General features: G+C 34.2%; 1 protein-coding gene across 15 annotated transcripts in view; it reads right to left on the reverse strand.

Annotated features, from left to right (window-relative positions):
- The window catches only part of SOX6 (SRY-box transcription factor 6), a 366,339-nt gene that overhangs the window by 165,796 nt on the left and 183,678 nt on the right, over positions 1-16,865 (reverse strand). For 12 of the 15 annotated variants that reach the window (XM_058851096.1, XM_058851086.1, XM_058851105.1 and 9 more), the window contains one exon: positions 5,891-5,980. The exons of the other annotated variants lie outside the window; for them this stretch is intronic. In XM_058851096.1, coding sequence (XP_058707079.1) covers positions 5,891-5,980 — 90 coding nt within the window. The remainder of the gene's footprint in view (positions 1-5,890; positions 5,981-16,865) is intronic. 15 annotated transcript variants of the gene reach the window in all.

Consider the following 16,865-nt stretch of genomic DNA (forward strand, 5'->3'; position numbering starts at 1 on the left):
TGTATTCAACAATATGGAAAACTTGATTTATCTGAAAGGTTGATTACAGTGTAATTTATAGTTCTGGAGTTTTAAAGGCTAGAAATGGTAACAGTCATTAACTTTGAACATTAGAAGTAGGCATGATTGTGAGAGGTGGCACTGAAATACAACCCTCACACCAAAAGACTAGAGCAACAAAAATGTTTGGCTTTTTTGAATGTGATAAACACAGCTTCAACCCTGCCAAGACTTATAGCTACATAATTTAAACGCTAGCACCATGTACAATGAGCAGTCAAATCTCTTCCACAGAACTACCCTCTGTCTGTACAACTGGGAGTATGTCTGTCTAAATCCAAAATCTGAAGATATTTTATATTAAAAAAAAATCAAGAAGACATAAGACAATATAGTTGAAAGTGTTTCACACTGCTGATTAATCTAATTGTGCTGGTATCTAGACCATAACAAATAGATACAATGGGGCTTGGTAAGCTTAATCAAAATATTTTTAATTTTGGAATTCATTACCTTCTTCAAGGAAATTCAACTAAAGGGTGTGCAAACATTAACTTTTGGAAGTGACTGAATATGAAATATTCAGGCCTTCAAATCTATTAATTTAGAAGGTCAGGTTAGACCTGGAAGCATAGGCCTTGTACTATGTTACACAAAATGCTAGTGGCTGGAGGGATGGCAAAACAAAAGTGCTGCTTTGGAAAGCTGTGACACAAAGCTAAATATATCACTTCATTGGATCATGGAAACAAATTCATTATGAGAAACCTTTATAGCCTGTGGTATATTCCTAATCAGGACCAATTTCTCAAGGATTTGGGTGTAGGAGTTCTGGGCTATGCTGTTTTGCTGAATGTTTTCATTGGTTTCACTAATTGGAACCAGTTGATTCTTTTTCCTGTGTATTGATTTTTTTAAATCCTAGCAGTTAACAATGATTCTAATGTATCATAACACTTTAGACCTTAATCATATAGTGGGGCTTCTGCTTGTAGCTTTTGTTTGAGTTTTAATTAAGAAGACCTTGTGTCTCAAAGCCTGAGCTGGGTTTTTAATTGCTAGTATGTATATCACACAGACTTCAAAAGAAATAAAATATGTTTATAACAGAGAGCACAAAGGAGAGCTTTGAAATGTCTATAGCCATACAAAGTGACATAATTAAAAACCTCTGAGTGCTTCTATGATATAACACTTATATATATTTATTTATACATATTTATGAGGCAGGCTGTTATATACCCTTGGACTTTATGAGAAAGAATTTTCAACAATTATGCTAAAAAATAATTACTACAAATTCAGACTACAGTGTTGATCAGGGCTAAAGGAAAACAGATTTATTTTCCTCAAAACGGACTTCATATTTGATGCAGTGTAGCTAGAAACACCTGAAAGCTTATCTGTGACAAATTTTATAAAATAGAAGCAAAAACAACATTTTAAAATGTTTTGTAAATCATGCATGTTTTTAAAAAAAATTAATTCACTGTAAAAACCACAAGGTTTCTCAAGGATTCATTCATGCACAACTCTTTCCAAGACTATTCCAGAAATGGAGAGTGTTAAATTACTGGATTCAAACAGTTGTGCTTCACTGTCCTCTTCCAGTCATTAATACACATAAAAAATGCTCCTAAAAAACACCTCCTCGCATCTCTCCTGTTCTCATACCAAGGACAAATATCCTTTCCAAAATTGTTTGTGGATATCTTACAAGAAGACTATCAAGTAGGAGAAGTTGTTTCATTATACTAAATTAAGCTTTTCCTAGGAAACACGAATTCTGCCTCCCACCTACCCAAATATTTTGAGGCCATTAAATGTGCACATCACATAAAATACGGGATTTAGACTCTTATTAGTAAAGCAGCAAATAGAAAAGGAGATGGGATAAGCATGGGAAGGATAATGGAAAGTTTTCTGTGTTGGATAAAGCCAATGACTTTAATCAATCACTCACCTCCCCAAAATAGAGTCTACTCTACAAAGGCAGCATGTGACATTCAAGTCACAATACCTATAAATATAGAGAGATCCAGTTGTAAACACCACCAATGGAAGGCAGAGGACTAACCTGCAGCATGGTAGCTGCTGACCCAGGAGTCACTCTCCTCTAAGGCTGCTAGACCAATTCTGACCCTTGCATGATAACATCATTGGTTAAGTTACTTAAGACTGACCTTTCTTATTTGATCTTCAAAGACTTTGCATGCTGAGAAAGACCATTGCGGGCTATTTCAGTAGGACAACTGCCTGATGCATGCAAGACTGTGCTATTCCAGAGATTTATATTTGGAACAGAAACAGAAAACTTAAAACAGACTCTGTATAGTGATAAATGATGCTACTCTGCCTAGCTGTGGCTGCTGAAGAAAAACTAGATAACCAAGCAACAGAAATACATGCAGTGAGGGAGGGTGAGGACAGAACTCTGTGCATCCAAAAATCTGGAAATAAAGAAAAGAGCCCTGCCTCACTTTGTTTATTCAAATATGTAATAACAACAATTAGAATGAAAAGTATTTCCTGATCCTAATTTTTATACAAAAGAAAGCAAACACTGCAAAAGCCAGATGTAAACCTAATAAATTGCTTGCATACCTTAAATAAATCTATTTGCATGCATACCCTGGCAAATAGCATACAATCAAATGTTTTGCACAGACAGCTCTGGGGTTTTTTTCTCCAGGTGAGCAAGACATTTAACTCAGGTCAAATGCTTCAGAGACCTTTGAAAATTTGACCTATGTGTTTCATTTATAAATATATCAAATGAACAAGCAGACTTATTTAACCACTGGAATTTGGCTACAAAGCATTCTGCCAGATTCTCCTCAGTTTCATGCAACCTCCCTGAAGTCAATGGCTTGTTTGGCTGGAATTCAAGGAAGAATCTGGACCATTATCAATAACTGAAATCCTAATAAAGAAACTCAGAAAAAGCAATTTTACAAGTGAAGCACAATATGCAAGAGTAATTGTGAACAGGAACAATCCCACATTGAGAAAAAAAAAAAGAATTATTCACTGTTTGTTACTTTTGTATTGGCCTCTATTGTCTGAATTAATAGATATAGTTTATAATTATATCTTGATTAACACTATTGTGTTCTAAATATAGAAGGTAAAGCAAGAAAATACCATTTTTATTTGTTTCTCTCAGCCAATTATCTTTTCTTCTTGTCTGTGTGCTTCCCAAACATGAATAGAAACAGTTTGTGTCAGTGGTACATTTTTTTTGCCTGCTTTCATCCTTTTTTCTGGCACTGATTCTTAGTGAACTGCCTTCCCACAACCAAGATGCTAGTCTTTCACTGAAGGGGGAGGGTTGTGATTGTGCAGACATAGAGGAAGGATATTTGCTCAGGTTATCCTTAGTGAGAACAACACCTTCTCTCTAAAATAAACAACTCCCAGTAACAGTCAGTGCAAAGAGCAGTTCCTCACAGGACCACACCTTCCTTTCTTATAATCAAGATTATTTTTTTTTTCCCTAATGAACTCATTTATTTATTTTTACCGCATCACTTCATGTCTTTAAGTTAGGCTCTCATTAATATGAGCACAAATTCTTCACAAGGGCAGTTCAATAAAGTTATTTAGGATCTAATGGAAATTAAGGACAAATATATTTGACTTCCCAAAGAAGCAGATTTTCAAATGTAGATCTTTCAGATCCTAGAATGCCCTGCCAGTTACCTTGCTGGTAATTCAATCATGAACTTTGAAAATGAACTTCATGATTGTGGAATCTACCACCTTGGACAATGAATGATTTCTTTTGATGTTTCCCCTGCTTGGTTTTGTTTCCTTCACGTAATCAGGTTTTCATGCTGCCATGTGCTAGATTGTTATTTGTTTGTGGGTTGGTTTGGTTTTTTTTTTCCTTTCTGAGCTCATTTAAGGTACACAAACACTAATAGGAGTTAATAGCAGACTATTGTGTTAGTAGTGGTTTTCTTGGCTCGGAGTTAACCAGTCTGGAGACAGTAGTTAGGCCATGGGTTTGGGAGCCCAACAGAAAGGATTCCAACTTCAGACCTGTTTCTACTCCAGCTGTGTAACCCTGAACCTAGTTTTCTTTGTCAGGAAATCTGAAGCATAAAGCACAAAATAACAGCAACCATTATTCGTCTTCCATGTTGGTTCTATTTTTAAAAAATTAAATGCAGCTGCAGTAGCAAAGACTCAGCATTGCATCTTGCTGGAAAAGCCAGCTAGCAGCATGGATGAATACTGCAGATATTATGACAACTTAAGGACAAGTTACACAGGAAATGGGCTGTGGAAACTGAGGGACTCAGTTGAATCTGCTGAGCTTAATCTGATGATCCTTTTTATAAAGCTAATAGGCTATTCCCCTGGAAAAGGTAGTTGAGAATTCTTCCAAATCTGAGTGAGAGTGCTTTGTAGGTAGATGAGAAAAGGATGAGAGGGAAGAACTCCACCCACTCACTCTCCAGAGAACATATATGCTAAGAAAATAGGAGGAACAACATAAATCCAGAAAAACAAACCTTTCTTTTTCAATAAATGAGATGTCATTAGAAAGCATTCTGTGCCGTGTAAAAGAATAAAGAACATTATTCTCATTATTGGAGATGCCACCTCTTTTAAATTTGATTCACTAATAGCATTCAAGTAGTTACTATTTAAAGACTAAGTAGCTGTATTTTGCAATTAATAGACAATAATAATTAAACTAGCATTCAATGTTTTCCATTCTATTAGGAGACAATATGGCTTTAAATAGATTGTGATTTCAAGACATAATTTTTTTTGGATTTTATTGCAGTCGATTTTAATATGTTCCTGCAAAATTTTATGCTATGTTTCTCTGAATGACTTTACTATGGGATTTCTTACCTGCCTAACATATATGCATTGTCATAATTCTACCAGAAAAATCAGGAGAATCCAACCTTTTGGTTAAAAGGTTGATTAAAAAGAGCCAATCTTTCATACAAATTTCATAAAATATAATATATAATTTGTTAACATTAAAGAATTTTACGGAAAATATTTATTAATATGATGATATTAACATGACTCTTTGTTTCCACACCTTTGTAGATGCAGTTTAACAAAATTATACAAAAGAAGAGAAATAAATCTTGGGTACTTTGTATACTCCTCAAACATGCCTTATGACCCCTTCTCACAGCACAAAAAAAAGCACATGTTAAATTTGTTGCTTAATCAATAACACTGAATTTCTTTTTGCTAAGAAAATGCATGGTAATATTGATGGGTAGGGAAAAACATTTCAAGTTTTCTACTTTAATTCTCAAGACAATTCCACTTTTCCTAAGATGCTGGCTCAAGAAATAAAGAGAATACTGGAAATTATTGCCCACATATACAAGAAATTTTGCTCTGATTTCAGTAAGTCCCAAATTTTATCCAGACCTGCTCTATCTCTACATAAGGGAATTAATAGAATTTTGGGTTTTTTTAATTTTGAATCAAAGATTCAATGACACAATTGTATAAAAGTACAATTACTTTTATAATCTGAAAGATATTTCTACACACAGTTTGTGCAACTGGGAAGAAGCAGTACCAAGTACTGGTTACTCTGCATTTCTTCCTCTTCCTCTGCTCAGAGATATATAGCTGATGTCAGTGAACTAATGTAACTAACCTGGTGTTTTGTGATAATATTCCTGATACTGCCTATAACGATTGTGACATACTCCATTTTTTTGGCACACTCGTCCATCCATCATTTCAAAGATAAACATTAAAAACCAGGGTGAGTTGACTGGAAAGAACAGCACCCTCTAGTCATGACAGCTATTTCTATTATTTTTTCTGAACTTTCAAAAATCCTCAATTCCCTTCCTAAAATAGATGCAAACATTTAAAATTTGATCTAGTGAGATACCTTTAATTTCTCCAAGGAGATCACTTGTGTTTAATTTTTCCATCTTCTCTTTCCAGTCTTTAGAAAGTAGCTTTTCCATACAGGATGAATCTATTAAAAAAAAAAATAAAATTATATATATATATATATATATATATATTAAACATGCTCTTACCGGAAAACAGGTGCCACCTTCGTTTTAATACTCTTCTCCCAGTACCAGTCAAACCATAGCTTAGAAAGGAAATGAACTTGTAGCCAGAGTTCTTATTTAACTGCATTTTAAATCCAAAGTAATTCCCCTGAGGTTAATGGAGTTACTATGGATTTAACAAGGGTCTAATTGAAAGGAAAACTTCGGTGAGTATTTATGCATGCTAACTGCCAATTTACATGCATAGATTGCCAATGTATATACGAATTCTGTCTTTTTCATTTGAGAATGATTGTACACTCGAAATTATACATGAAGGTTTAGTAGCTTTTTTTGGAAATTTGGCACACAGTGACATCTGAAACCCATTTTTATACCCATGTCAATGCAAAAGTTATTCCTATAATGTCTCCATGGAATTTATGAAAGCACTCTACATATTCGATGTTCACAGTATCAGAAATTTTCTCAGTATGCTATGAACAACATGCAATGATTAGAAGATAGGCTTTCGTCATATGAACTTCAGAATACATTTCAAGGCTTTGCCCCAGTCTGGGAGGCCTTATGTAGGCAAAACTGTCACTGAAGTCATTACATGTTGAAGAAAGTAAATGACTGGCCCTTGTAAGCTTCATATGATCAGACGCCAAATCCCACTACAAAATTTTATATTGAGCATAACAGACTTCAATAAATTCTAAAGGTTTTTTTCTAAAGGTCCTTTTTTCTAAAGGTTCCTAAATTAAATTAATTGGCTCTGATGTCTAAATTGTAGATAACCTTGCAGATACCTAGAAAAGGTGACTTTTAAGATAGAAATTCTTATGAAGGGAGCCTACAAGATTGCAAATTCTCCAGAGGAGAGCTTAGAAGAAAGATGAAGAGAGACTATTTACAAGAGAATGTAGTGATAGGTCAAGGGGGAATGGCTTCAAACTGGAAGAGAGTAGGTTTAGATTGGATATTAGGAGAAAACTCTTAACTGTGAGGTTGGTGAGGCACTGGAACAGGCTGCCCAGAGAAGATGTGCATGCCCCATCCCTGGCAGTGTTCAAGGCCAGGTTGCCTGGAGCTCTGAGCAACCTGGGATAGTGGAAGGTATCCCTGGATGCTGCAGGTTTTGGGTTTAGAATTTAGAATTTTAGAAATTTTTTGGGTTAGGGCAGGGTTTGGAATAAAATAATCTTTAAGGTCCTTTCCAACCCAGGCCATTCTGTGATTCTGTGGTTGATGTGATGTGGGTTTTTATGACTTTTAAGAAGCAAAATTCAGATTTCTAAACAATTATCAAGAAAACTTTGCAAACATTTTAACACTTATTTTCCCTTCCCAGTTAGCAATAATAAAATCTCTTCAAAACTTTGTGTGCTTACTTTCACCTGTAGGTAGACTCACCAGCAGTATCTGTGCTAAACTCCTTGGAACTCCTTAGGCCCAGTTTGCAAAATATCGAAACCATTACCTGCATGTATCTTTTTTGTTTTGTTCCCAAAACAAAATGTTGCAAAGGGCTTTCTTAGTAAGACCACACATCACTCTGGGCACTGCTGAGCACAGTGTTCCTCAATGCACACACTGGGAACAGCCACACACACTCACTTCCTAGAAACTCTCATAGCAAGGGGCCACTTCTTTTAGAAGACAAATTTGCACAATGCTTTCTAAGCAGCTAATAATATCACAAATTTGAATTATTTTTGTGCTGGTCCTACTCCAGTCACAAATTAACAGTGGATTGTAGGAGAAGGCAGAATTCAGTCTAACTTAACTTCCACCAAATTACTGGCAGATTAAGGTCAACTTGCAGCTGAAATTCCCATTTCAGCAGTCCCAGCAGAAGCACTCACACAGGTGAAAGCAAAAGCAAAAAGCCCAGATTTAAGAATGGCAACACAGATCATGTCATTGCAATGGGTAACAGTTTGTTCCACTTCAGAGGATTCCAAAAATACTCAGAGGGAGGAGAGACATTCAAAGAGGTCACAAAAGGAGGAGTTAAAGATTTAGGGAGAACTTTAAGGAAGAAAATGGTCATATGGCCAATCATATTTTAGGGCACAAGTCATTTCAGCCTAAAAATTCATGAGTATAACTCATTTGACATAAACAAACAAAACCCCCAAACAAAACAAAAACCAGTTGAAAGCAAACCAAACCGTAACTAGCAAGAGATCAAAGATCAGGTTTTAATTTGCAACACAGTTTCACCGTACAAGCCTCCATGGAAAGACAGCACAGCTCATAAATATTTTTGAAGTAATATTTCAGCAGAAAAGCTAATTTATTTACTAATTATATCTTTCTATGAAAGAGACAAAATTAAGGAGCTGTAAGTTGCAATAGGCAGCATTAAAATACTAGTTATATAATAACAATTTACTTTTAACAATAACAGGCACTTATTACTTTTATGAGTTCTGGCCTGATAATAGGAGAATCAAGAAATAACCATCAATTAACAATAGAACATTATAATTTGTCCTTTTTTGTGATATCATGATTAGTTTAAAATGAGGTTTCTGTGTTTCTCCCCTGCCAAAATTTCAGACCCCTCATCCCTGAAAAAAAAAAGCTTTAGAATTTTATTTTGATGTTTGCTATAAGTTATGTATTCTACTGTTTTTTAGTAAGATATTTTCCTCAATTCACACAGAAAAAAAATCAATAAAAAAATGAAAGTAAATAAATAACTAGCATATTACTGGAGCTGATAAAATACTTTCTTCAAAAGCACTTGTTTTATTTCTTCTCTTACTGTTCCTAAGAACACCCATGCTTATCTGTAGTGTTCTTATATTATGTAAGGACAAAAAATGTATTGCTAAAGACAGATTGGGAAAAAGCTAGATTGGAAAACAGGTCTATTTGTGTGCCTTTTTGATATAATCACGTTGCTAGTTAGAATTTTTCTCTACAAATGACTGAAAAATTCCTTAAGAAAGAGTTTTTTAACACCCCTATCTCATTCAAATTCTGTGTTCTCGATCTGACCACACAATTTATAGCTACTGTATTTTGCTATTGGGAGGATTAAAAAAATGATTACACAATGAGCCTTTTAATAAACTTTTTTATATCATTGTAAAACTAGTGTTGTGATAATCCTGTAAATTTTAAATTACCATGTTTATTATGCCTAATTTTTGAAATTTAAAATAATGATATGTGGTTAAAGCCCTCTGGAGATCCTCCACATTAGACCCAAAACTAAATATAAAGCTTGTACTTGAAAGGCATGACTCCTTTCAAGTTCTGTATTCCATGTTCACAAACACACATTTTGAAAAGGTTTGTGAATCAGAAAGGGATTTTTCTTCTTTCTGTACTGAAAATTAATTTTTACAGACATATATAATCTACAGAGATATCTTCTGACATCACTAAAATGTCTTCATCCATATTGATTCATTTTCTGATTTGATTCACTATAGAAAGAAAACATCGACTTGGAATCCAGCACTGAACAGTGAAGAAAGGAGCCCGAGTTTACATCTGCACTGCATCACTCTCCCTGCACTGCTTCAGCACCATTCCAAAACCTTGTGGATCCTGACATTTTCAAAATTCAGGGGTATTCTTGCTAAAGACAATTATAAAAGAAGCAATGAAAGAAATTAGCATTTATACATTTTTAGCTCTTCTCACTGACTTTATAAACCACAGTTAGGCTTATGCCGCAAAGTAGCATATTTTCTACTGGCACATGTAAGATCAAACTCGTGAAGTTGCACTGGAGCAATTTATTCTATTAAAAAACACACAGCTTCTCTTGCGAACTAGGAAAAAAATTCCTTCAAGGACAGCAAACAGGTTAAGTATATTTATGATGACTAAATTAAATCACTGAGTATTATTTAATATCACGGTTTGTTACATACTTAGCAATTTTAATTGTAAACTAAAGGAGTTTAAAGTACTGTGAGAATCTTGTTAGACATGACAGTTTTGCAGAGGTGAATGAGAAGAGGATGCTAAAAGATATATAATCAGGAAAAAAAAAGCTGAGGGGTAAAAAACCCCCTAGGTGTTAGATGAAAAGGATCTTTTCACAATGACAAAGCATCGATGAAAAGAATTAACATTTGTCCGTTGGGTAATCAATCAGTCATGGAATGGATGGAATCCAGCTCTTTGTTGCACGGCCAGTGATGAAGAACGAGCATGTTAGCTATCACAGCCAAGCTCTCAAGTTCTTCTGACTGAGTGAAAGTCATCTTGTTTAAATCAGGACTAGCTTTTTCCTCCTGTCTCGTCCTTATTCTCCCTTTTTCAGTTCTGATTTTTTTTTTCTTTTAATTTCACTTTTACATTCTTCAACAAGTTACTCACCCCAGATATAGCTTACATGAATACTGTATGACCTGACAGTGGCCTGCACCTATCCTCATTGATTGAACAGGGAGGTTGTTCCTTTTTTTTCCTCTTAATTCACTGAAGTAGCCTCCTATTACTTTCTTTGAAATACAGATTAAAAAAAAAAAAAAAAAAAAAAGAAGACGTTCATGCCATGTGTGAGTTTTTGTTTTTTTATGGTAAAGTCATACATAAAAGAAAACCTAAATGTGAGAGTGCAGCAGCAAAACTTCAAAGAACTGACTGTCAGACATTATTATTTCAAATCAGCTTTGACTTTTTGAGACTTAATAAAACACTATAGTACAGACTGGCATATTTATAACACCTATATCAGTGATCAACTGAACTGTCTTATTCTTTCTACTGTGCAGTACCTTGTTATTTCTTTTATAATAAGCTTTCCCTCAAAACATGTTGTAACAATACTGCAAACTGATAATTATTAATGATATGAGTTCTAAAACATGACTTGTTTTGCATACAATTCTTTTTGAATACACACATTATTTTGTGACAGAAGACAAAAGCACATTGATTCATTAATAATGATTGCAAATGCACAGCAAGTTCATAAACAATACAGAAATGTAATTCAATCAAAGGTATGGAGGTATAGGTGACATATTTCTACATGTATCTGAATTGTTATATCTTAAGGAAAGAGGCACTGAGAAAGACATGGTAGAGGATTTAGAAGAGAAGTCAGGCATGGTGCAAGAGAAATTTCTCTAAAACATGGTCAAATCCACAGTAGGAGAAGGATAAAGTTCTTTTCTGTATTTAAGAAGAATTATACGGCAGAACTAAAGGCAAATTTGTCTCTATATCAGGACTAAGTATATAGTTATATCCTATGATAATTTAGTAGATATTGTTAAACATAAAAATATCACATTTGAGCAGGGTTTGGGACTAAATATCAGTTTTCAAGTTGTCTAATCTAACATCTCTAATGTTCTATATTCCCAAAGCTACACTCACTACATTTATTTGCCTTCATTTCCATGGGAGAAAAGATGTCCTTTGGACTGGCCTTTGTCAAATGAGTTCACATGCCTCATTCAAGTCTGTATAAGAAAAACAGCAAAAGTGGAATTAGCCTGTCAGCATCTATGAAATATTTGTTTGAGAAAAAGTATTGTGTGTGTTTTTTTAATTTGAAAGAATGTTAAATAAGAGTATGAACTCCTGTGACAGACAGTGCTTTGGTCTAGTGCTTACTAGACCTATTGCACCTGATTCCTTCTACAGAAGAGCTGCTTTTTCCCCCGAAATCAACTAAGCTGCAAATTAACATTTGCATCAGTGACTAACATTTTTAACCTGCTTCTTCTTGCACCTTTGCACACCTCCCCCCATGCTTCAAGTGCAAGCATGTTTTTTTTCAACTGGGTAAAGCTAAGGACACGACATCTAAAATAATAACAACACAATACATCACAGATCGAAAAGACAAAGATTTGTTTCAATACTCTTCACAGAATACTAAATCCTCTTCTAAGTAGAAGAATCTAAATGAAACCAGTACAAATATTTCTGAATAATAGTCAAGAAGAATTTTGATTTACTCTAGTCAACCTTCATTACTTACAATTAAACTAAAGCAACAGGTCCACTGTTGCTATTATTAGATCCAGTCATTAAAATTGTGAAATATTCAGAAAACAGACTATGTATTTTAAAAACCTGTGATGAGTTTTAATGTACCTGTGTTAGGACCTTTAGTTAACAGATCCTTCTCTGAGTACATGGCAGCAGCTTGCTTATGTGTTTTTTGTGAGTTCACTGCCAATCAGATTTCCTTGAGGTAAAGAACCACCTAGCATAGAATGAAATCATAAAAATATTTCCTAATCTTCATGCTTCATGTTATGTATTTTTAAATTATATGCAAACTCTAACAATTCTGTATCAAAGAAAAAAGCAAAAGGTTAATTTAATTCACTTTGAAAGAACGCAACTTTATAATTTTCTAACAATTCAAAATTAAATTAAGGACTTCATGTTTCCATTCACTGCTTGAAAAATAAAATATAGTTTAACCATGACTATTTGAAATTGCACTGCTGTATGGTATATCTATTCTATTTTTATCCAAAGATGTAACATTTGTGTAACATTATAAAATAGAATACTTTTGTTGCCATAGCTCCTTTTTTTCGTCTTTCAAACACCAATTATCCTTTTCTGTCTCAATAAACTTTAAATAAAAGGAGACAGCAACAATACAAAACTAATCAAAGATCAGCCTGAAGGCTTAACATCCATATTTGCAATATACTGTCACTGCCTCTTGCACATAAGCAGCTTGGCTTCAATCTTGCTGTCAGTGGAGCAGCAGGTCAGGGGAATCTCATCTCATCCTTCTCAATTTCCATACCATTCTTGTACCATAATTAATTGTCATGTTAGACCAACAGAAAATTAAAATATAAGGCATTTCGACATGTTGTTAGCCAGCAAACCAATCTCTATGGCCAACTTCTCAAGAATTCCTTGATTTAATCAGTTCTCCAAATTCAAGTTCTTGAAAAGCAAAAAATACAATTACAACACAAAAATGAGCAACGTGACATTTAGAACAGGAAAAGATGCTAATACCTTTTGATTTTTTTATTGCAAATTACAAATAAAATACAATAAAATCTCTCCTAAATTCTATATCTTGCTTGGGATGTTAAGGAGACAAATAATCCTGGCCAGTCACTTACTCCCTTCTCACATATTGACTCTTTTCCTATTCAACTCTGTAAAAGTTTTTAAAAAAATAAATTGAGAGGAACAAAAAAAAAAAACCAAAAAAAACCAAACCGAAAAACTACCAACCAAACAAAAACAACAACAAAAAAAAAGGCAGAGAACACCTCCTAAATACAATTATATGCAAAAGCCAGTCAGCCCACATTAGATATTTTCTTTCAAGAGCAATGATGGAAATGCAACTGAGGTCTGACTACCAAACACACCGTTTTGTTCAGTACAGGGAACCAGGCAGATCTGCCAATTGCTGCACATTTTTTCATAGTGACAAGATTTTCACAATATGATAAAATTAGAACTCTAAGAGCTTGGAGAGGTCTCTTAACTTTTAATTAAAACTCTCCAAGATCACTAAAAATAATTAGGCATTAAAATGTTCTGGTTTTCCTCTGAATTCATTTGTACTACTTGAATGGTCTAGATCTTGAAACAACAGACATTCTAAACAGAAACACTGGAATTTAGCTGGGGGTAATTTCCAGACCTGCTTTTTATAATGCGGCTAGTGGGAAAAACTGTAGAGTCTGAACTTGTACCAGTTCTGCCTAAAATGGTTTGCTTCAACAGGAATTCTCTACTGCTAAGAGCAGAATTCTGCTCAGTGAAAAACTCTGGATGAAAAGGAGTTTGAATTTTATGGAAAGAACAGCCTAAGATACAGCCCTGACCTTTATTTTTACTTATTTATTAAAAAGCAGGACCTTTAACCTTGCAAATGTTTTTGTTCTCTTAAAATAACTCATACAATGCTATATGCCATACTATTTTTAGGAAAGCAACAAGAGAAAGCATGCTTTTCCCATACAGCAGGGCGCTGATATAAACATCAACACAGATGCTCTGTGAGAGAGAGCTGGACTTCTCAAGCACTTGATCATTAAGGAATGCACCAACTGTTTTAGATAATCTCGTGCCAGCTCCAGTTCTGCTCCACACTCCCCTTTGGGAGTGGCAAATCTTGTCCTGATCCTAATTTTTCATTTTGCTCACTCCTCCATCCTTTTTTTTTTTTTCCCCTAGAACAGAGGGAAAAAGGCATTGTGTGCCAAGCAAGGCAAGACTAGAATCATTTCCCCAAACAGAGCAAAACTTTCAGACAATTAACCCTCCCCTCTTCTTTCAGATAAATTACTAAGTATAAAATGCAATCTGTTTCCTTTGTTTACTCAATATGAACAATTTGTAAATGACTCAAGGATGAAATTCAGAAAATGTTGTGCTAAATTAGAACCATTATAAACATGCTAATGACTGCTCAACTAAAACATGCAGGATCAGTGTGAAGAAATATATTTAGTTCCTGTAATACAGTTGTATTGCCTCGGAACTATTTGGTCACTTAATTGTATATGATTACTTCAGGAAAATGTTAATTTCATGAACACCGCACTAGACAATACACTCCGTATGTCAAGAGAAGCTTTCTCAAGTGTCGGTGTAATTGCTTGGATGCAATGTTTTGGCATATTAGAACAAGAGAAATATCTTTTAAGTGTATTAAAATTGCATGTACATTTCATTCCTCCACTTAAAAATCACCATTCCATGATAAGCTATATTTTACTGTCAGATTGGCTGTATTCATTAAAGTTATTCCCTTATTTGCATTACAATGATAGCATACAGTATATTACATGTATTCACCTATTCTCTTAGTATCTGCACCTCTATTTGCTTTTCAAGTGAACATATAATATGGGCAAGAGAAAGTCGCTTTAGGCTTTAAACAACAGCAATTAGGGATAGACAGGAAAAGGGGAGCCACAAACTGCTTGCAATCCCTGGCAAAAAGTTATATGAAACTGATATGAAAAAGGAGAATGACACACTTATTTCCCTGTCTCTTGCTATGTACATACTAGCAAAGTAATGAAATCAATAGGACTTGCAATATTTTGCAATATTTTGTTACTTTGTGAAAGAAGAAAGTTGTGCTAATGGAAGCAGATCTCAGTTTTCATTATTGTCTTTGCCTCCACATCCTCACATCTTTCTTTATTGAAGAGCTCTAGATTTGCTCTCATTTTTTTTTTCCTCAGAGTGGAAAAGAACAGACAGAGCCAGTATCTTAGCTAGAACTCATCAGCATATATCCATCACAGCCTCAGTCTTCAACAGATTTGAAATTTCACCCAATATTTCGCCTGATTATTCTTTCTCATAATCTCATACCTCTGTACTTTGCTACAGCCTTTTTATAAATCTAAACAATTCACTCTCATCTTTGGCATCCACTCTTCACAAACACCTCTGAGTTGAAGTGACATTCTTCTCCTTATTACTCAAACAAATATTAAGAGTGTAATATTTAAATGTTTCTTTGTTAAACTGCTCTGGAAAAAATCATGTACGATATGCTTTGTGGACATAAAGCATCTCTCTTTCAAAAATTCATTTCCCCAGTAGCTCAAGAGGTAGCAAATGGAATGCCAGTCTGTGTCCAGCTATGTACTGAACCCAGACATTTTATTAAGGACAGAGGGGCAGATTTTCTTTTCTCTTAGCATTGCACAACCCTTCTTGGAGCAAGGTGAAGGAAGCAGAGGATTGCATCTCAACTCAAGAAATTCTCTGGTAGCACAAATAGGCATTTATGTTACTGCTCCTTCTCCTCAAGTGTAACGTTAAGGAGGTATTGCATCTTTTAGCAAGTTAGAAGTCATGTAAAATTAATATGAACATATTACAGAAAGTTTTGAGAAATAAAAACATCTTAAACAAAAGGCAGTACAAAAAACAAAAGTGTGGAGGCTCCTTCACACCAGGTTAGTTTCAGAGGATTGAGGGAATGAGAGTGAGGGGTCTTCCTGAAAAGCAAGGAAAATCCTTTTCTATTAAACTGATTAATGTTCCTTGCAAAATTTGTGACACCAGATGACTTAAGAACAAAACCTGAATGATTCAAAAAACATCTATTTTGTTCCCCCAAATTATATTCTACTCATTACCTTAATAATGCAGTAATAAACATCTGTTTAATTATTTGAAGGCTTCTTAATACTGTGTATAAAAATCTTAACTCAGCTCGTACATTAAATATTCTGAAATTAAAACAATTGTATACCAAAAAGAATTTTTCATTATAAATTCTTAAGTATTTTCGTATGTAAAAGTATAATACAAAGAAAGCAAAATAATATGCTCTTGATTTGAAATTACTTCAAACAAGAAGGCAAAGGAATGAAAACAATAGCTAGAATCTCCTCTCCATTTGTCATTTCTGAAGGTCTCTATGGTACATAATGCAGTATTTTCCAGGACACTAAAATATACTGAAAAAATCTGTTCTGTAGCCCCTTTTTTACTATTAAAATTTTGACTTAAACAAATTATCATATCCTATATAAACATAAATACAGATCAAGCAAGAATTTCCTGAGATAATTCCAACAAACAGAGCTTTAGGTTCTCAAGCACCAGTCTACATGCCATACACCCAAAGAACCATTTAGGTTGGAAAAGATCTCTTAGGTCATGGAGTTCAAGTATTAACCTAGTACTGTCACGGATATATATTTCTGGAATAATAGCTGTGAAAATATTTTAGAAAAGAAGGCACTAATATCTTCAAGAATATTATTCTCGCATTTTCATTTCCCTAAATACATAGAGGAGAAAATTAACCATCATTTTTATTCCTATAAAAGAACATTATTAATTTTTTTAAGTCAAGTAATGGAAAGATATGGAAATCTTAAAATTAATGTTCCCCAGGAAATCCTA

Source organism: Poecile atricapillus, chromosome 1 (assembly GCF_030490865.1).
Source record: "Poecile atricapillus isolate bPoeAtr1 chromosome 1, bPoeAtr1.hap1, whole genome shotgun sequence".
Classification (NCBI taxonomy): Eukaryota; Metazoa; Chordata; class Aves; order Passeriformes; family Paridae; genus Poecile; species Poecile atricapillus.